Here is a 22,812-nt window from a genome sequence, read left to right on the forward strand (position 1 = left end):
GGTTACAGGGAGCAGGCTGTATTTCAGCTGACAGGCATAGCTGTCCAAAAACAATTATTTACAAAGGCTGGTGTACATTTGTTCTTTATCCTCATCTAGGAACAAGAGGTTTGGGCTGCTATTTGGGCGGGGGGGGGGGAGTTTGAAAGGAAAGAGTGAAGCATGGGTGTGCATATACCTTACCCCTGCTATCAACTTCTGTTAAAAAATTAGCCTCTCAGGGCTGCTTTTTGGCTGTAACCCCCCCCCCCCAATCAAAACAGCTTTTACATGCATTTGTGCATAACACACAGTTTGCTCCAAAGGCCTCAAATGTGCAAATGAAATGTTTTACACTTCACTGCATTTGTATTCTGCCTTTCCATCAAGGAGTTTTATCCACACAACAGCCCTTTGAAGTAGATTAGGCTGAGACGCGGGAGGCACTGTGGGTTAAACCACAGAGCCTAAGACTTGCCGATCATAAGGTCGGCGGTTCGAATCCCCGCGACGGGGTGAGCTCCCGTTGCTTGGTCCCGGCTCCTGCCAACCTAGCAGTTCAAAAGCACCACGTCAAAGTGCAAGTAGATAAATAGGTACCGCTCCGGCGGGAAGGTAAACGGCGTTTCCGTGCGCTGCTCTCGTTCGCCATAAGTGGCTTAGTCATGCTGGCCACATGAGCCGGAAGCTGTACGCCGGCTCCCTCGGCCAATAAAGCAAGATGAGTGCCGCAATCCCAGAGTCGGTCACGACTGGACCTAATGGTCACGGGTCCCTTTACCTTTACCTTTAGGCTGAGAAATAGTGATTGGCTCAAGGTCACCCAGTGAGTTTGTGGCTCTGTGGGGATTTGAACCAGTCTCCCTAGTTCTACTCAGCCCCCCTAACTCAGATGTGGGCAACCTTTGGCCCCCCAAAAGCTGCTGAACTACAACTCTGATCATCACTGGCCAATGGCCATGTTTTCAGGAACGGATGGGAGTTGTAGTCCAGCAACATCTGGAGAGCCACAGGCTCCCCACCCCTGCTCTAACCACTGCACCACTCTTTTCTCGATCAAGCAAACTTCCCTAGTGGCTCAGGTATACTTCTCATAGGGCTTCCTTACCTTCTGCTACACCATCCAGCAGCACAGTAATTTTCTTGTCCTCCAACAAGCGTTCCTTCAAAAACTTCATGAAAATCCCATTGGCTAAGCCAGACTGCTGAATTTCAAAAGCTTCTGCTCCTTGGCACCTTAAATGCATATTAACAACAGCAGAGGCATAAGATGGGTTGGGAAAGTATAACTGCAGCACAACAGAAGGCAAAAATGTTGCTTTGTCAAAGTAAAATAAAAAGGACTTTTACAGGATTCTGAAAAATCAGTTCAAGTTTCACAATAAAGTATACAAATAAAGTATACTTTTACAAGAAATGTTAATAAATATTAATGTTTGCTCACAAATGTTTGCACCGCCAGGATGCAATTTGCTAGGATCCAGAAGGCAATTGGGCCTGATCTGGTCCGTGGGCGTTAGTTTGCCAAACCATGAACAAAAGGGTTCTCAGGATTAGCCACTTCACTTACCTGAATATAACACCAGAGCAAGGCCTATTATCTTGTCTGTAAAACAGGTATTAAAATCAGGTAAGAATTCTCAACTCCCCAATTAATGGAATGAGGCACATCACATTTATCTGAATGCACAATCTCCTTTTATCACCCCAATCTGCCTTTTCATCTGGGTTTTCGGTCAAGTGGTCAGGGAGATGCTGCACTCAGATAAACAAGCAAAAGGAATGTACCATGTTTATGTTGTGTTGAAGTGGGAGAGGCACACACATGCAAGGTTGAAAGTTGATCCAAAAATGAAATCATGAGGTTCAATCCGGACTTAAATCATGCTTAGAGTAGACCCACTGATATCACTGGGTCTTAAATTACTCATAACTAACTTGAATGCCATTGATTTAAATGGGTCTGCTTAAACCTGAATACAACTCAAAGATTTTCTCAAATGTAATGTGCCCACAAGGTATATAAAGGTCTGCTGGAACACAAGCAGATTGTCTTTTTTATTATCCATCTCTATACTGAAGTTTTTTTAGTTAGCTCAGAAAATATTAACACAATCATTCTGTTGTCATTATATATATATATATATATATATATATATATATATACACACACACACACACACACACAAAAAAAAAATATGCAGGTAAAATAATTAGCCTTACGTGGCGTATCCAAAAACAATGTTAGCTGTAACCTTCAGGGCATCCAAGATGAGGACGGTATTATCATATTCATTCCTTTAATAAATGTAAGAATACAAAATGAGAAGAACAGCCTGAATCTGGGGCAAGTTGAAGATAAAACAAAATGTTTTTTATATCCAAACCCATGACATTATTATATAGATAGAAAATTCTATATAACCCCCTCCCACCACATTCTGCCATTTATTCCATCACTTCCTTTAACAAATCAAGCAACAGAGAACTAAGCAAATTTGCTTTGGTGAATCAGTGCAAAGTGCTTCTTTCCACATTCATGAGCTGCTCATGTTGCAGTTGCATAAAAGTAGCCCATGCATAAGATGTAGCCCAGGCCTTGCCCCATCACTGGCTCTGCTCTGCCTGCTCCTTGAGTATGTCCTTGAACTGTGATCAATGCCTCTTGCTTGCCTTGTTGGAGAGATGTGCAGGTGTAAAAACCTCTGCTTTTTGCCTGGTGGGAATGTACAAAAGAAATTGCTGCTCAGCTACCTTTTGCTTCAGGTACCACCCACCACAGGCATCCTGACAGTTCCCTGACACTTGCCCATGCTCATTGGCAGAAAAAGACCCCACACTCATGCTTTTTGCCCTGAAACCTCTCTAGAGTTAGGCCAAGGGTGGTGATGCTGTTACAAAGCACCCAAACCCAAAATGGTGCACAAGCTCTATAAAAATGCTTTGCTTTGGCATCGATGACTGGATGGAACAACACCTAGAACAGGGCTACTGGTTACACATACATGAAAAGCAGCTGGAATCTGCCTGACCAGAACTTTGAAGATTCAGGCCTGCCTGAAGCAATGTTTTATTTTGAAATCTTTTAAATAATATTTCAGTTTCCTGTTAATTACGTTGCTTTGAATGTATGCTTTACAGTGGTGCCCCGCAAGACGAATGCCTCGCAAGACGGAAAACCCACTAGACGAAAGGGTTTTCCGTTTTTGAGCTGCTTCGCAAGACGATTTTCCCTATGGGCTTGCTTTGCAAGACGAAAAAGTCTTGCGAGTGTTCCGATTTTTTTTCGCTTTCCTCCCCCTTTTTCTAAGCCGCTAATAGCCTTTTAGCCGCTAATCCGCTAATAGGGTTGCTTCGCAAGACGAAAAAACCGCTAGACGAAGAGACTCGCGGAACGGATTAATTTCGTCTTGCGAGGCACCACTGTATATCTGACTTTCTTCAGCAATGTTTTATTTTGGATTGTTTTATTTGATGTTTCAGTGTGTTGTAAACTGCTTGGGAGATGTTTTCTTAACAATATAAAGCAGTATAGAAATGAAACGAATAATAATAATAGCCCAGGAAAGTTGGGAGGGGCTTGAAGTAAAAGCTGTTATCACTTCCTAGCTAATATTCCCTACTAGCTGGGAGGAGGAAGAACAGGGAAATACTGTCACGGCAAGATCTTAGAGGGGGGAAATGCCAGCCTGACATTCCACCTTCCCAGTCAATAGGATGTCAGCTTCATCTGTTAGAAAGGAGCTTTCAGTATTTTGAACAAGCTACCCAACTCTGCTTTCATGTGGTAATCAAAACACTGGTTTTTTCTGAGTGGGAAGAAAAGAATTTTTATCTGAACCACCGCTATCTGGATTGTGAATCATGCCCTCCTTTGTTCCCAGAGACTGACCCAACAAGTCAAACATGACCATGTAGCAAGTTTATTTTATTCCCTGTTATTTTGCTTTCGCTCTCCCGAGCCTGGAGAAGAAAACGGAAAGGTTGCGACACTTGCATACAGATGGTTGAGTTAATAAAAGCTAACCTCTCAGCTGTTCCATTGGCCTGTTTTTCTAGCGCCAACATGGCTTCTTGAGCCTTGATCTACTAGGGAGGTGATGAAAGCAATTACATACCTTTTCCTGCACATATCCAATAAAAATACATTGAGGCCAGTATCCTTTTCTTGCATCCGTTTGAGAATATTTTGTACACACAGACAGTTTGCTGCTCGATAGGGATTTGGGGCATCTATAGGAACCATAAAACTATTACCATAGTTTTCGTAGCCATGGCCAGCATAATATAATAGCCCTGGGGAGAAACAACACACACAGTTAAAATAGCTTTTAGCGATTATATTAAGCAAACTAATTCAATTAAATTAAGTTGCAAAGAAAACAAGAATAAGGCAGTTTTCTATAGTCTTAAAATCTCCCTTGCCATAAGTGGGGCAGTGGATTTACTGCAAGCAGGATTCAGCAAGCAGGTGCTGAATGTGCTCCAATCTCCCCATTCTTGGAATGAGGTGAGCCTTGTGCACTGCAATACACATATAGTGGCACATTTTTACTATACAACACACTGAAGTGAGGAAAGCAGCAGCTGCGAATTTATGTTTTGCACTTTGCATTGCAAATGACACTTTTCTGGGAGTAACCAGGTGATGCAATATCATGGTGAGCACAAGTCCTTCTGGGTATGGAGGTAAGCCCACCAAAATGCAGAAAATTTGGGGTAGGGAACCTATGTTCCTTGAGATGTTGTCGAAGTACAACTCCCATCAGCTCCAGCTAGCATGGCCAATGCTCAGGACTAACGGGAGTTGTGGTCCAGCTAGAGGGCCACAGGTTCTCTACCTATCCAATCAGAGTCATGGAATTGTAAAGTTCAAAGGGACCCCGGAGGCTCATCTAGTCCAACCCCTGCAATAAAGAATTATTTCATGTTCCACAAACATTCAAAGGACACTACTCAAAAATGCAAAAAACCAATACAGGAAGCATCCAATCATGTGAAAAAAGATAGAATAGTATCAATGAAGCTGGAAAGAACGAATCTTCGAGGCAATTCTCTTTTTGTTCACTACTCAAAAACTGTAAAGAACCTTAAGAACCAGACCTACTTTGGGCTATAACAGCAAAACTAGGGCATTCTGGCACAGTGAAGGAGCACCATCCCCACTGTTAAAACACAGACCAGGAGCTGAGTGCAAAAGTGTTACATGCACACAGAGAACTGGGTTAAATAAAAACAAAAGAAATACAAGAATAAAATACAAGTAAAATTTCCTTAAAACTAGTTTGGGGAAACAAGGCAAAAACAACACTAAACTATATATCACACACAAAACTAAGTGGTGTACAAACAGATAATTAAAATTAATTCAGTCAAGAATCCAGGAAAGCTTGAGTAAACATGTGTGATTTAAGAAGGTGTTTAAAGGTTACTACTGTCTACCTCCCTTGAGCGTCCCCTAGGGGAGGGCATTCCAGAAGGTGGGCGCTCCCTTTACCAGGGGAAGTGGTGGTCTGCTGAGAACTGCAAGTAGGGAAAAGGTGTTGCTCTCAGGTCCTGTTTGTGGGCTTCCCATAGGCATCTGGTTAGCCATTGTGAGAAGGCGCAACTGGATGGGCTTTGGCCAGATCCAGCAGGGCGCTTCATGGGTATCCTGGTTGCAAGTTGCCTAAGGTTTCAAATGTCAACAACTTTAGTAGCTAATAGCCAGTGCATTTGTTTCAACACTGCTGAAATATGTGTAAAGCTGGGTATTCCACCAAGCATGCATTAAGACAGACTATCAGAAAGCTCACTATTTGGAGCTAATTACTTTTCAGTACTTTGTACTCCATTTGATTAACACTTGCACTTTTTTATTTGAAAGAAAAGATGTACTTGGCATAGAAAGTTATGTGAACAAAAAGAGAAAAAAACCTGTATGCTGTCAAGATGGCGGCAGTAGCGGCTGCAGCCTGTGAGGCCTCGTGGTGATGGCAGGTGGCGGCAATAGTAGTGGCAGCCTGTGAGGCCTCATGGCGACACAAGCAGTGGGGCTTGCGAGGCCTCGCTATGGTGGCAAGAAGTGGTGGCAGCCTGCAAGTTCCTCCTGGCGGTAGTGGGAGGTGATGGCAAAAGCTGTGGCAGCCTGCCTCAGCGAGGCCTTGCGGGCAACCTCTGCTTCTGCCACTGTTTCCTGCCACACCGCAAGGCCACCACTACTGCCACTGCCATGACAAGGCCTTGTAGGCCGTTGCCGCTTTTGCCACGGCTGCAAGGCCTTGCAGGCCACCATTACTGACCCCACCATGACAAGGCCTTGCAGGCTGCTGCTGCTTCTGCTGCCAACAACTGTCATGGCAAGGCCTCGCAGGCTGCTGATTATTGTGCCACTGATGCCAGGCTGTCGCTGCTTCTACCTCTCCCCCGCCGTCACTGATTCTGCCGCTGCCAGGCTGCTGCCACTTCTGCTGCCTAGCAGGCCTGCTGACAGTCCCAGATTATTTGTATTCACTGTGACTCATCACCGTACTTTGGATTGTCCTGACTACCGCCATTTGGTAGCCAAATCCAAAACCAAATTCTCATTTGGATGCATTTTGGCTTGCCTGCTGCTGAAAGTGGCTATGAGGTGATTGATAATATCATTTATCCATTTTAGACCCTTAAGTAGTAGAAGTTGCCAAGACATTGTTCTGTTCGCCTCTGTGTAGTAGTTCCTTCCTTATTTCAATTATCATGATATATCAATATATTGTGATGTTCAGCTGGTGCTATATCACAATGTTGAAAACCAATTATCACCCAGCCCTAGTTTACGTGATTTAGATGGGTGTGTAGAATTTTAGATGTGGAAAGAGTGTTCAGATTGTGCTGTGCTATCTCTGGAACTCTTAAAATATTTTGCTACAATGGAAAAAGACATCAATAAAAGAGAAAGTTGAAGTCAACATATTTTGGTGTAGTTTGTGATTCGAGACGTCATCAGTGCCCAGCAGTAAATCTATAGCTGAAACTGACCCAAAGGTGCCCGACAAGCTAGCACTAAAAAAAGGGAATGGGAAAGTATGCTGCCGTCAGAAAGTCTGCGGACACTTTTGCTGTTCCAATAAATCTTCCTGTCATTGTGACCCTTTGGCTCAGGCGTATAAAGGGTGGAAGGCATTCTGAATGTCAGTCCAGCCAGCACAAAATGAGACAAGCGTCAGCCATCTGATCAATAAGAAATTCTCAATATGGGCTGCTTTGGGAAGAAGGGCAGGATAGAAATTAAGTAAGTAAGTAAGTAAGTAAGAAAATATTCAGTAACTTCCCCTTGTTGCTGTAACTTCATCTGACACCTGTTGCCAATTTAAACCACTGCTTGGCCCCACAATAATAATTTTTCATGAAAAATAAATATTTGGTGTTATTAAGACAGTTTATGGCAGATTCTTATGTATGGTCTCAATAATGTTCTAGTTTAACATAACATATCTGTCTGTCTATCTTGGAGTGCATCTAAAATTAATGGATGTTGCATTTTCCAGTTTTCAGGCACCAAAAATTATATAATGGTTACATAATGTACGAGGGGCCTGGGTCTACTAAGAGCATAGGACAAGGTAATTTGGAAATGGAAATATTTAAAAGGTACATTCTGACAATCAATTTGACAGGCTGTCATGCTACTAGTTCTTACCGTATACTCCTTTGTCTAGCAGCAATAAGAACTCATCTACTGCATTCCGCATCTCAGGTTCAGTAAGATCCAGCAAAGAAACCACTTTGAAGTCCAGTTGCCTCAGCAAGTTGGTCAGCTCATAAACATCCACTAACGGAGCCTTGAGCTTGGGATGATTATAATAGCTCATGTTTCCCATCAGCAGCGCTACTTTGTCTACCGCTGCAAAAGCAAAAGCAAAAAACATGACAGAATTTTTGTAGGACAGCATTTTCAGAGTTGGGCCACAGGATGCTCCACAGTCAATATTATTATTATCATCTCTTACACGTTGAGTACACCCCATGTTGAAAAGGTGTAAGGGTTTGTTCTGTCTTATAATGGGATATTCCAGAGTGGTGGAGGGCAAGGAGTCTAAACTAAGTCACCATAGTCACTGCTTCTGCTAACCATAGTTTATTACCCAAATCATGGCTTGAACTTCCACGTGTATAGGCAAACCATGATTTAAATGTGCTTAGCACTCTTTAGGTGTAATGGCTCCAGGAGGTGAAGCAATGAATTGTCAATTCAGACACTATGCCATAGCATAGGTAGCACAATCTGTAGTTTACAACCCACTTCAAATCATGGTTTGGCAAATCACAAACCATGGTGTACCAATTGAGACAGCATACGACACCATTGTTAAGCATATTCTACCATGGTTTGCCAAGTTATCAGAACTGAGAATATTAGGTACTGATAGCTCCTTTAACACTGTATATTTATCTAGTCAGTTTGAAATAAATGCTTTTTAAAAGAACCACATACCTTATTTATCATAATAAGATTTGACATATTTCCTGGAACTATCATGAGCTGATCTCTTTAACTTGGACTTAATTTACTGTTTATACTTGTAGCTTTAGAAATAAACAGATCATTTATAGATGAAATACAATCTGCCAAGCTCTATCACAATGAAAGCCATTTTAGAGAGACAGTTACAAATGACTGCACACTCTCAAGGTTTCAATGACCACTTGTTTAATGGGTTGGTACAACACAGAGTCATTAATACAGGTCTATTTACACTGACAGCAAAGTATCTTTGAGCTGTTCTTATCCCATGAGAAACTGTAAATTAGTGAAACAATCTGCAGACTGCCTGTCTTCTTATAAGCAGAAGACAGCAAAAATAATTGCTTCAATTTGAGAATTCAAAACTAACTTTTAGTCAAAGTATGCCTATTAAAATCAATTGACCTAATTAGTTATGGCCATTAAATTCTGAGTAAAAGTTAGTTGAATACATTATGCATTTGTTCTTTCATTGCTTCCTGAAACTTAGAACACAAACTCCAAATTCTAAGCTCCACTTTGCCTAGAAAGTAAAAAGCCCTTGTGTTTTCAAATTCAGTTTTCTTAGCTATGTTGGCAGACATTCAGTAGAGTAGATTCCAGTGCACTGACCTGATCATATACAATTCAAAACCTGCATCTATTCCATATAAACCTTTACCAGTAAGATGATGTAGTTTTCTACAGTACTACCTCTGAAAGGAACAGAAAATCTTGACATGCAATTTCTGTCCCATATATCATTTTTCTGATGCGCTGAAGAGGGAAATCACCAATGGAACCATGGTTCTGTGCACAGCCTGTGTATTGCCTATGTTCCATCTCTACGCTACATTGTGGTATACTGGTCTACGTATTCTCCCCCTCTTTCATATGTAACTCTACCATTTGTGGTGGAGGCAGAGGTGTATTTGTAGAGTCTACTGCCCCTGGGAAGAAGATATTTGAGCCCACCGCTGCTGAGAAACCATTTAACTGTGGCTGCTCCACTTTCTCTCCTGCACAAAGGCCTTCAACTCACAGCTCTGACTTCACTGTTTGTCAGTGGCGTAGAGCAGTCAAGTTAGGCTAGCTCATTTCACAGAAGTTGCAGGGGGATAGGGGATAGCATGTAGCCTTGTGAACTTTTTTTTCTTAAATGAAAGCTCAGAGTCTTGCTAGTGTTGCAAACGCCACTCCTTAAAATTAACCACCCTGGACATTTGCCCCACTTGCCCTCCCATAAATATGTCTCTGGGTGAAGGGCGCACAAAGGGGGAGGGAGTTATCTATCGTAAACTAGAGGAGAGTAGGTTGGAACATTTTCCCCACGGTGTCCTAGTGTTCTCTCTCCCTGCCCCTAAACCATGTAATTACAACAGCTGTCTCTCCCCACCACGCAGCTATCATCTTTGATCAGAGCTTAAGGGGTGGGGGGCAAAGGAGAGGGAAGGGAACACAGTTGCCCTGCAGGCGTTCTGGTCACCTTTCTTCCAGATCAAAGCCAGGTTTATCCTTTTGCGCTACACTTCTAGGCACAAGTCCACACTTTTCTTGCCCCAGAGCTTTCTGTGCAAAAACAAGCTCCTTACTGCTGAATTGGAGCAAATGACAATCTATGGATTCAGCAACAATCACGCTTTGGATTAACCTCATTGGATGTGGTACATAACCTTACCACCCTGAAGTGATGCATAAACTGTTAGACTGTGGAATAAGCAAGGAGTAATCTGTGTGCAGCATTAAAGAGCATGTTTCCGTGCGGAAAGTGCCAGGACCAAAAAAAGAGAGCTTGAATACAGAGCTTTAAAGCACATACCTGTGACCAGAAAGCACGGGGCAAAAGCTAAGCATGGATGAGCCCTAAATGCCTTGTCCAGTACTGAAAATGTCAATCATAGGTTGCTGCTGGATGGTCCCTGCAGAACCAATGCCCAGCAAATCTGATGAGGTACTAATACTCAATCAGTAGTAACAAGTCTAGGCAACTTCATTCCATCACAAGAGATAAATTTGTACAGCTTAACTGGAGCAGTCCAGCAGCAAGCGTAATATACTTCCCCACCGCAATGACCTTTCTCATGCAGCATGGAAACGCTGTCATCACACAAATGGTTTGCATTTTGCTGTGCTAACAGAATGAGCTGACCTTTTGTTGTACAGGCCTATACTTTAATCTCTTTTATCGAGAAAGTTCTATGCCAAGAAAACAATCTAATTCCAGTCGAAACTTTCCCAGGAGGGGTTCAAACACCCTCTATAGGAAGCCAAATCTCACGTTGGGCAACGAAGCAAGAAATTAACCTTGCCTGCAAAGAAACTGAAGAGACATTGCTTAATTTAGCCGTTAGGAGCTCTACAATTAAAACAAAGCAGTGAAAACCCACTGATGTATTTAAGCCCCATTTGAGACTCCTCACAATTTTACAGGTCTTTTTCTCTCTCCCAATTTTCAAAGAATTATGAAAGCACCAACAAAAGACCCACATGTATTTCTCAGCGGGGCAACACTATTTTAACTGGTCATTTAATAACATTTGTGGAGAAGAATTTACTACTATTAAGCAAGCTCCCACATAGAGTGCAAAATGGGTGTGTGCAATCCAAAGCACAGAGGACCTAATGCTTCATGTACTACCACAAAAACCAAACAATGCTAATAGATTTTGGTTAGAGTACAACAGATATTTATTAAACATGAAGGTCTGGGGGGGGGGGTTGTACCACCTACTCAGTACAAAAGGGGAATTCAAGAAGAAACATTATAGCATACAGCATTTTTTTCTTTTTTGGTTCACAAAACTTTCTATCCCAAGTAAATCTTTTCTTTCAAATAAAAAAGTGGAAGTGTTACCCAAATGGAGTACAAAGTACTGAAAACTGAGAGATCAGCCTCCCCCAATCTAGTCCTCTCTAGACCAGCCAGCCAGCATGGCCAGAGTTAGATATTATGGGAGTTATAGTCCAGAACATCTGGCAAGCACCAGACTGGGGAAGGCTGCTCTAGATTATAGCCATGTTTCTAAAGAAGAATTTAATTACTCACCAAATTGCCTTTCAGACAATGGTTCTTTAAGATCTGTTTTAAAAAAAAATGAATGAAAAGGTTCACTCTGTTGTCAACATATTTTGCAAATGAAAATGTTCTTCAGCTTGGATCCTACATGTCGTTTACATTTTAAATACGTTTACATCATTTTTCTCATCCACAATGTGGCTTGTAGATTTTTTAATTCTATTGATTACATTTGTAAACCCCCTTCATCTGAAGATCTCAGGGTGGTTCACAGAATTTTCATGTATTCTAATTTCTAGTACAATAATAATAATAATAATAATTTATTATTTGTACCCCGCCCATCTGGCTGCGCTTCCCCAGCCACTCAGGGCGGCTTCCACGAAAACCAAAAAAACACTAAAATATCATACATTAAAAACTTCCCTGAACAGGGCTGCCTTAAGATGTCTTCTGAATGTCAGGTAGTTGTTTATCGTTTTGACATCTGCTGGGAGGGCGTTCCACAGGGTGGGCGCCACTACCGAAAAGGCCCTCTGCCTGGTTCCCTGTAGCTTTGCTTCTCGCAATGAGGGAACCGCCAGAAGGCCCTCGGCGCTGGACCTCAGCGCCTGGGCAGAACGATGGGGGTGGAGACGCTCCTTCAGGTATACTGGGCCGAAGCCGTTTAGGGCTTTAAAGGTCAACACCAGCACTTTGAATTGTGCTCGGAAACGTACTGGGAGCCAATGTAGGTCTTTCAAGACCGGTGTTATGTGGTCTCGGCGGCCGCCCCCAGTCACCAGTCTAGCTGCCGCATTCTGGATTAGCTGTAGTTTCCGAGTCACCTTCAAAGGTGCAATTTAAAACCAAAGAGGCTACAATCCTGAAAACATGCAGTACATCACCATCCAATCCTCTTTATGTTCAGCCATGTTGCAAGATATAAATTTGCAATATAGCACTGGTGACAGACAGGGGGATTCTGCTTGGGGGAGATGGGAGTAGAGTAGGCCTCTGTTGGTGTAAACTACACAAAGATGTGAGATAACCAACCCTTGTCTCCATGCTGTATATAAGGATGTTTTGCTACTACTGCGCTGCTTGCAGTATCAAGGCACAGCAAATATTCTATGCAAGCAATGTATAACTCCTAATGATTCCATTCCTATGCATGTAACCCACCGAATATATAATGTGATTGAGTATTTTGGAATCTACAGTAGTGCTTGGCAAAAAGCAGACATGTGCTCCTTTAGCCAGAGAAGGATTGACATGACCTTTTGGGGAACAAAATGCTTGGCACAATCCCTAATGGAGTCATTATTTGATACCACAGATTTACCAAACACCTGATGGGCGTCATCGTACCTATTTGACATTAGGCCATTCAAAGCTACATCGTTAACTCCATGCTAACTCAAGCAATGAGGCAGATTCAGTTTTATACCACCTTTCCCAACTATATTCTAGAAAGGCTTATGAATGAACAACTATGGCTGACATGCACGTGAACAGGTGGTCTTGAAATGACAAACTCAAATCTAAATTTGGTTGTTTGGTCTTGTACTCTTTAGCTTTTAAGTCCTTTTGATTGTTTTATGTTTTTACTTATGCACAATTAAAAAGTATGTTTTACTTACCAGGCCCTCCAAGGCCACTTAAGTCCTCTGAAAAAGAAAACAGAAAACTGTGACAAATATGTATTTGAGAAGCACGTTAACAGAGATTGAAGAGCAGGATTTTGCTACATCTAACAAAGTCAGAGATGGAAGGAAAGTAATGTTTACTGATAACATTTCATGATGATCCCTTTAACATGATAAACAGATAAAGCAGCTCCACCTTCAGAGTGATAGAAAAAAATATGCAGTGGAAGTTGTAAGGCAGAAATGAGAAGCTCATGCATAAATATGAGATTATGTTACATCAGCTCTGTATATAGCATTATGGTCCAACACAGTGCACAATTCTATTTTAGCGATAGATCCCATAATCTCCTGAATTCCCAGCATGCAGAATTCATCAATAAGCTCTACAACATTTGGCTGAGTTTACCTTCAGAGCATTCTACTGCAATAGATTTTCCACCTTGAGATTTAAGGAAAAAAAGAAGAATACTGAAATGAAGTTCTTGATTGCATTTATGACAATCATGTTTTATAAAGAAAATGTAGAATCCAATGTAGCGTTAAGGCAATCGTTCTGTTCGGCTGCTACCTTACATAATTTTGAACCTTGTGTTGATATACACAAGACAGCATGCTGCCAAATTAATCCTGCATGGAATCATGTAACTAATCACTTCCAGAATGTGCTCAAAAACCTCCAGTCCAAGGGCAAACAAGCCATCCAATAGGACCCTGCAGATAATCCTGTTGAGATCACAGCATGCCACAAATGGAAAGAAAACAAAAGAACAAGCACATGTACATCAGACCTGGGGAACAGCCCCCCCCCAATACTCTTGGATTCCAACACATGTCAGCCCCAGCAGCTTTACCAGTCTAAGAACGGAAACTGAACGGTGGAAGGGCACCGGCGGCGGGAGGCCTCATTAGGGAAAGTGCACCTCAGTTTAAGAACGGTTTCGGTTTAAGAACAGACTTCCGGAATGGATTAAGTTCGTAAACCAAGGTACCACTGTATTTATTTTAAAAAATATTTATATATCACCTTCTCACAAGTAAGTAAGACAGCCAAGACATATTTTGCAGAGGAGAAAAAACCCAACCTCCATTCTGTAGCAGATGCATCACTGGTCTACCTATTGACATTCTCTATTGCATAGCCAGACAGCAAGTTACAACATAAGACATATAAAAAACTTGCATCCATATGATCAATCTTGAACTAAAGTTCTTGTTCATAATCACTTAATGTCACCTCCTAAGTCAAATCCTATGTTGATTGTGCCTGCACAGTATATACAGACACATAATACACTGAATTATAAGCCTCCTTTTGTGGTTAACATTAAATGAAAGCAAAAATGAGGAAAATTGTTTTAATTCAGCGAACTGCACATTAGTTTCTTAGGCTGTCCCGACTTGACTACTCAAAACAGCATGAAGAGATTATGGCACCAATCACATACATACTTTTCGTGAATGTGAACAAGTCTTAGGAACTCAAATTAACTTTTGTTATACAGTAATGGGTAGCAGACTTAGAAACTTGATAAGTGATGTAGAGATCCTATCTGCTAATCTGAAGCGTCAGGTTTCTCATATGCACATGATGCTGCTGGCAAGTCTAACTATTTCAGAAATGAGTAAGCTTGGAGGAACACAGAGGTTAAGCAATTTAGACAAGGTCATAAACTTGTGTAAGTGAAAGAGGATCATGCCAAAAATCTTTATTATAATTGCAAGAGTGGCTGCTATGGTGGTGTTCAGCATCAAGAGGTTGAGCCTGAAAGGTTTCATATGTTAATTTTCTTTGGGTCAAGTTTTGAGATGTACACAGCATATCACAGCATGTCCCAGAAAAAAGTGTCATGCGAATCATATGTGATCCAACTTCTCATTAGTAGTTCTTGATGTTTATGTACTAAACTGTATTATTATTAGCTGCTTTCCTCAAAAAAGGGACCCAAAGTGACTTACAAACACAATACGAGCACTAAGGCAAAATATAACCCTTCAAAAGCAATAAAACCTAAAAACACAACTATGCAGATAAAGCCCGTGTGTTACAGGTCCTGCCCCATTAAAAGAAGCTGCAAATACCTGAAACCCTTCAAATCAAGGGCCAAAAGCCCAGATTAAAGGGAAAGATTTTGCTCGGCATCTAAAATTAAAGATGGTGCCAGGTGTGCCTCCCCAGGGAGAGCATTCCACAAGTAGGGAGCCACCACTGAATGGCCCATTCTCATGTTGCCATCCTCCAGGTCTCATGCAGAGGGGACACATGAAGAAGGGCATCAGATAATGATTACAGGGTCTGGTTCAGTTCCTGTGGGGAGAGCGGTCCTTGGGGTATTGGGCTTTATAGGTCAAAGCCAGCACTTTGAACTGAGCCTGGAAACTAGACTTAAGATTTTCTGAATCTAGGGCGAATTTCTTAAGGAGTGGTCTGACTAACTGAAGCTCATCAAGCACAACAGAGCAACATGTGACACCATTGTTAAAGCATCTGCACTGGCTGCCCATCTATTACCGAATCAGATTCAAGGTCCTTGTGATAATTTCCAAAGCCCTGAACAGCTTACATCCAGGGTACCTGAACCTTTACATTCCAGCTCGATCACTGAGATAATCTGCTGGGTCATCATCGATTGTTCCCTGAGTTGGTGAGGCTCCTCTGACAAGAAGAAACCAAGCCTTTAGGGTCATGGTCCAGGACTGTGGAATACTCTTATCAGTTGAGTTCCAGCAGGTTCCATTGAACTTCTAAACACCTGTGGAAAACTTTAATATTCTGCTAGGCTTATGCAGGCGTTAAGAGAACGCCTGCCAACAATAGCTAGCCAATTTCTTATTTTAACGTTATATGTAGCTTTTATTGTATGATTTTACGAAAAATTGTTGTTACCGGTTGGCAACTGTGAGAATAGGATGCTGGACTAGTTGGGTCATTGGCCTTATCTAGGAGGCCATTCTTATGTTGTAAAGCACTTTGATTATTTTAAATCAATAGCAGTATGTATTTTTTTATAAATAAAGAAATATATGAAACAGTGGAGTCAAGGCCCCAGCAGATGAAAGCGATTTTATCCTCAAAATGCTTTGCAAACAAGCCACGGTGAGCCACCATTGCTTCTATCACCTTTTTTCAGGCCAGAATGTAAAAAACTCCACTCTACCAGGAAAAGCTGGACAGCAAAATATGGATGCAACGGAGGCAGCAAAGTTTGTCACTGAGTAGGCTCACTAATGAGCACTCAACGCCAGATTCCGTTTATTACACCCAATAAAGAAGTTTCTTACCTACAACGACTTTTATCTTCCTGCTTTCTTGATTGTCTTGGTTGTTGTATACACGGCACCAATATGTACCTTGGTGTTCGGTGTCTATGCAGGAGACCTAGAAGGATATCTGGTAGGATATACTTAAACTGCATTCTCAATAATTCCATCAGTACTAAGATCAAGACTTAACAAAAAAATTGTATACCCAAAAACTCTAGAAGACTGTGCTTAGACGTCCCAAATCGTCTGCTGTGAAATCTAAGCACTGAGGTGGCAAACCTTTGTTTTATCCCTTAACACAGACAACTGCCACATGTTCTATGTTATTTTTTGCAAGTTTTTTTTAAAAAAACAAACCAACCAACAAGTTTTGCTATCTTGTGGGGAGGTGATTCAGATCTGCAGATTTTGAATCTTCCTTTCATGACCTGTCCTAATACGCTGGCTGTCTTAAGTCTACTACAGGGGTGCAAAGGGGTGGGGGAAATCCACATCTTATATGAATTTTAAGAGGGAGAGAAGAGTTTTCTAAAATAAGTCTTTAGTGTCCAAGAACAAAACTGTTACCAACATTTCATGAAACTAATGATATATTTGCACAGGTCACTGTGTTGGAGGATTGCATCTAGCTCTGCATGAAATTTGAAGTAATGATGAACTATTAAAGACCTTGTGTGCTGCCTCTACCCACCCAGTTAATACCTTAGGAAATAGGATACATGCAATTAAACTCGCTTCAGAGTTCAGTACTCCAAAGAGATTCAAGCAGATATTATCAGCATGCTAATGACAAGAGCACTAGGAAGTTAAAGAACATCTTCATTTATATATAGAATTTCAAGATCATGCTTTAAAAAGTATTTATTTCCAGGCGGCTTTTAATTTAAATTGGATAACACTGATTTATTTATTATTTATTTTCCAGGCCACCTTTCCAGATGTATTTTTTTATAAAGCAGAGTACAGAAAAAATGGAAAAGACATTTTAAAAACAAAGCATTAAAATGTACAATTAAAAATATTAAAATGGAAAGAGTAGTAAAACTATAATATTCCGAATCAGCCATCCCACATAAACCCTCGCTTACAGCCATTAAAAGCAATCCTAACAACAATAAAATATATCTCCTAATAAAAGCAGACCAACATAAAAACATGCTGGTCCCATCTAAAAGGCAACCAGAAAGGAGCTGACGGACCTCTCAGGGAAGCGAGCTCCACAAACAAGCAGCCATCACCCAAAATGTCCCCTTACTTGCATCCACTGTCCTCAAAATGGCCAGGAGACAAGCACCTACCACATGATTCATTGCCAATTAGTAAAATATTCCACAAGGGGCTGCCTTTAAAAATGGTCTGGCAGTTGCAGCTGGTGCAGGATGCAGCTGCTAGTGTATTAAGTGATTTGTCTTACCAGAATCACATAAAACTCATTCTGTGCGAACTGCACTGGCTGACGGTGTGCTACTAGGTTTGATGCCATCTTGGCAATTAAGGTCTGCAAAGGGGACCCTGCTGGTTTCACAGGGCCTTCTTGGTTGTGGCATCCCAGCTACAGAATGCCCGCCTCCAGGAGATTCAGCTTCCCTCATTGGTTGCCATAGACCAGACATGTTCAACCGGTTGACCGCGATCAACAGGTAGATCATGTTGGCGCTCCATGTCGATAGTGGTATTAAAAAAAAGTGATCGCCTGCGTGCTCCTGATCGATTGCTCCGCCCCCCACCCCTGGCGCTATGTCCCATTGCCACCGTCAACGCTTTGAAAGTTTTTTTCCCATTCCGCGGTGGCAGAGTGTTTGAAGTAGGGAGGATGACATATTGTGTCTCTAGAGAGTTGGACCTGCCTGCCATAGACCAAATACTCATCTTTTTCTGCAAGCATTTGGAAATACCTGAATTTATCAGGTCCTGAGATGTGAACAGTTGCTGTTTGATTTTTTTCTGATTTTAATGTTTTTAGTTTTATGGTAATAGTATTGCGTATATAGCTACAGTATTTGCTGTGTAACTCCTGCCTGCCATGCTGGAAATATTACTTATGGCAATCTAACAAACAAACAAACAAAGGCAAAAGAGTTAAGACTCACCGTATAGACCTTTTTATCACCATTAGGCAGCGGAGAGCCATTTCTGTACCACTGATATTGTGGCATAGGGATTCCTATAGCTCTGCACTGAAGACTCAACGTTTCCCCTACTAGCAGGTTTTGGCACTGTGGATGGATGTAAATATGTATTTTCTTTTCAGGTAAATCCGGACAGTTTCCTTAAATGCAAGATTAAGAAAGGGAATTTGAGATTCTTTAGCAGCTGATGGTAAAAACAGATGGTAAAAATATACAACTTTCTATAATAAAAAAACCTCTTGCTTATATAAAAGCAATTTAAAAATACAACAACGTTCACGATTTGATAGTAAACAGATTTGGAACATGCGCTACCTCTTTTTAGCAGAAGACCCATGAAAGGGGAGCTGCAAAATTTGTGGAGAAGCAGCAAGAGGAGTGTTTCATTGCTTCCCTGCTCACCACCTTGCACAGCCACTTACCCCTTCCTAGTTGCTTTTCTAAAAACACATTTTTAAAGATGCTTTTAATTGTTTAAAATATATTTTGTTTTTTAATAGCACAGTTCTAACTTTTTTGTGCATTTGCAACCCTGGGAGGAAGGGTAGGATATAAATGGCTTGCACCCTGAGGAGGTCACTTTGCTGCTGCTAACACAGCAGCTTGACTTCACCCCTGGAGACGCACTCCATTGTCTCTTGAGACAGATGGATGCCGACAACAACCATTTGCCACAGCAAGTGTGGAAGAGAGATTGTGAGGGTGGGTTCAGGGGGAGGGGGGAGGAGGCTTACAAAGGAAATCAGCAGACAGAGGAAGGGTCCTCTTGCTACTCTACAGAGCAAAAGCAACAGCCTAGGTTTCAAACTGCATTAACTATTGAATATCTTGCCTTAATAGATAAGCTAATTGAAAAGTTTTTTTAAAAAAGTAAAGATCAGAACCCTGCACAGCAAGTTATTTCAAGTTAGTGACGTCCTCCTCTTTCTCCAAGGTATTCTGAGAAACTCACATTGAGTTCCTGCATTTTGTTTCCTGTTAACGCTAAGGCATTGCCAAATATAATCTGCGTAACACACACACACACACACACACACACACACACACACACACACACAGACTCATTCTACACAGCTCAATGCCACGGACAGTAAGGGAATAGCATCAGTCTTCCTGTTTCTTCACAGGTCGCTTGTGTATTTCTAGAGGAGTACATTGAAGGAGTTGCACTTTAGACCCAGGAATGGGAGTGGTATCAGAAGTGCTTGATTGGGAGGAGAACCATGTATGCCCACCTTGAGCTCCTTGGAGAAAAAGGTGGGCTATAAATGCAATAACTGAATAACAACAACAACAACAACAACCTGGAATTAATTAATGCATGTTCCTAAGTGTATTTAAAACAAAACAAAGCGAAAACTAAGCTTCTGTGGCCAAATATTTCTAATGCACAAACATAAGCTAGCAAGATGTTAGGTATGCACTGAATGTGTGGCACTACAGAGTGCACACATTGTACCATTAAAGCAGAGCAAGGTCTGTCAGAAGTTTTTAACTCAGTTGTTGTGGTCAATCAATCATGTGTCAGCGTGCATGGATTAAAAGGTTTAGACAACCCAGACACATGCTGCACTTGCCACCTAACCTGTCAAGGGCTTTGGATTAAAGGTTCAACATCATCATGTACTGCATGCATTGAAACTCTCTGGTCTTCCTACAGCTCCAGGTGCTCTCATTTTATACGACACGAAGAGCAGGCAGACTGTGTTCAAGGAGGTCCAACAATTGATGTGCTCTGCACGTATACAAGGCTGCTTTCATAGAAGACACCAAAATAATTTACTAGGTATTTTGTGCGTGTAATGGCTTCATGAGATACATTTAAAGACATCTCTTGAAGCCGTTATATACATGATACAAATAATTTCGAAACAGGAAATATTCAAAGCAGAAAATTCCCCAAGATGTGCCCAACAGCCAGGTAACTGGGTTCCAGCCAAGGAATCATTTGTTCTTTCCCAGAGGCATTCCTGTTGATCATTCTCTTATTCACTACTACCACGTCAGTTCATCCATCACACAACTAAACCGATTTTCACAAATAACATGAATAATATTTCCGTATCTCTTAGTTGTTTTTAACCATATGCACACATGCTTCTTTCCCAATCTTCTACTGTTACCAATTAACCAGAGTGTGGCATATGCAGCTTTACAAACCCTGCTTAACAGCTAATCATGCCTTGACACAAATGTTGAACACAGAATAGGGGCAGGAGAAAGAATTAAATGGAGGATTGAGGAAGAGCCATGCTCTGACCTCCTAAGTAAGGGAAATGTTTTGACTGCAAATCTTTTGGTCTCTATGGGCTCCTTCAGCTATAAATTCAATTAATAATAATAAAAATTAAGAAAGCCGAACAAATTAAGCGCCATATGACATCAAGACCTTCTTTTCAATTCAAACAAGCCCCTGGAAATGTAGCTATTTAAATTATCAGAAGGACATCTAATGTTAATAGAAATGGTCTATAAAGATTGTAAATTTAATTTTTTTTAATCAAAGAGAGAAACGTATAGCATCTGAACTCTCCTCCTGGGGGAGTCTTATAGCACTCCCATTTTTTCTTAACTGTAGCTCATTTGAACATGCATAAATGCAAAAATCAGTGTAACGTCAGAACAGTTTGACAATAATACGAAATCCTCTTTTAAGATCAAGTAGTCAGAAAAGACTGAAGAGCATTTCTTGCACAAACCATAGCGCTAGGAGAGTGATGACAATAATATAAACAGCTGGGGTAGGACGGCTCATTCCAGGGTCATGGCCTGCTCCCTTGGAATTGCACTGTAGTTATTACTGTTTTCCTCATATGAATACTTCCCTGGTATGTTACACACAAAATACTGCAGTTTTCTGCAAAAATTACAGTTATGTACTGCTTTATAATAGATTCTTCTCTGTGCAGTTTCAAGGTGGCACATTGACCTTTGGATGCCGGGAACGCCATCAAAATTTCACGAATTACGGAACAGTTTGGCATAATTAATCATAACTTTTCCAGGGTAGTGTACTATAAACTGGGAAGTAACTTAACCTTCTGAAACCAGAAGTGCAGTCTGGTGTCTGTGGAAAAAGGGAACCTGGCAGAAGAAAATGCTCATTACGGCTGTGGATGATTCAAGCAATTTTAGTGAAACCGAAACAAGGTCACAGAACATGATTCTCAGGACCTCTGCAGATAATCAGTTTTTGAAGCAATAAATATACTCTTAGTTTTCCTTGTGGTACAGCTATGCTTTACTCAGAGTAGACCCACTGAAATTAATGAACATGACTAAGCTATGTCCATTAATCTTAGTGGGTCTAATTTGATTAAAACTTAGCTGGATACCACCCACAGTGTCTAGGTCTGTAACATTTGGAAATGGAAAATTCCGCCTCAAATCCCCACTCGGCTATAGAATTCACTATGTAGTGTGAGGCAACTCTCTCTCTCTCTCCCTCCCTCTCCATCTTATCTCATAGGCTGTGAAGCAAATACACCATCATCTTGAGCTTCTTAAAGAAAAGGTAGCATATGAGAATAACAAATAACACAGTGTGCAAAGTCTAGACACCCTCCCTCGAGTTTGTACTTCTGTTGCAAGGTATCACATTTCCCCTGCACTCAGTGGGCTATGTTTTGTTGAGGGGAAATGCCATTATTTCCCTCGGCTACTGCAATTGTCAAATTCATCTACTGAATGCTGACTGTAACAACTCTATCTACTCCACTATAGATGCTTTAAATGTCCTGTTTTTATTGAGTGCAAAAATACTCACTCAGTCCTTAACTTAGTGGCAGACGTAGTAAAAAGTACCCCTTTCCACAATAAACCATCATTTTGTGAATGTTTCACTTGTAGTTTTTCAGGGCTGTGGGGATTTTTTTTTGGGGGGGGGTTGAACCTGCACGTTCCCCCTCTCAGTTTGGGAGAACAAATCTATACTGAATACATTTTTTTGACAGAGGTGAACTATCTCCTCACAATGCCTCACAACCATTCCATGAAGATCATGGTATCATACTATTGACTCATCTTCAGCCCTACCTGGAGATGCCAAAAATCGAATCTGGGACCTTCTGCATTCAAGGCAAGTGCTCTACCACTAATAATAATTTTATACCCAACCCATCTGGCTGGGTTGTCCCAACTATTGAGCTATGGTCCTATTTGTATGTGCTCTATTTGCCTGCTCAAGCAGAGGCTGACTGGGGTGGGGAGAACAATAAATCACGCAGAGATTATCACAAAATATCACAAAAATGACTTTGAGACTTGCATTGACTGAGCAGCTGAATAAGCCCTATATTAGGGAAGACCAAAAGAGACTGAAGGGTAGGAAGG

The 22,812-nt window shown here is 41.3% G+C and overlaps 1 protein-coding gene across 4 annotated transcripts in view; it reads right to left on the reverse strand.

Annotated features, from left to right (window-relative positions):
- MALT1 (MALT1 paracaspase) overlaps window positions 1-22,812 on the reverse strand; it is a 42,273-nt gene that overhangs the window by 6,876 nt on the left and 12,585 nt on the right. For 3 of the 4 annotated variants that reach the window (XM_081212776.1, XM_081212773.1, XM_081212775.1), the window contains exons 5-13: window positions 18,442-18,620; window positions 16,370-16,466; window positions 13,497-13,529; window positions 13,082-13,108; window positions 11,490-11,522; window positions 7,640-7,843; window positions 4,098-4,275; window positions 2,203-2,277; window positions 1,088-1,215 (exon numbers count right to left, since the gene is read on the reverse strand). In XM_081212776.1, coding sequence (XP_081068902.1) covers window positions 1,088-1,215; window positions 2,203-2,277; window positions 4,098-4,275; window positions 7,640-7,843; window positions 11,490-11,522; window positions 13,082-13,108; window positions 13,497-13,529; window positions 16,370-16,466; window positions 18,442-18,620 — 954 coding nt within the window. The remainder of the gene's footprint in view (window positions 1-1,087; window positions 1,216-2,202; window positions 2,278-4,097; window positions 4,276-7,639; window positions 7,844-11,489; window positions 11,523-13,081; window positions 13,109-13,496; window positions 13,530-16,369; window positions 16,467-18,441; window positions 18,621-22,812) is intronic. The other variant, XM_081212774.1, reaches the window with a different exon arrangement.

Source organism: Podarcis bocagei, assembly GCF_964188305.1.
Source record: "Podarcis bocagei genome assembly, chromosome: 11".
Lineage (NCBI taxonomy): Eukaryota > Metazoa > Chordata > Lepidosauria > Squamata > Lacertidae > Podarcis > Podarcis bocagei.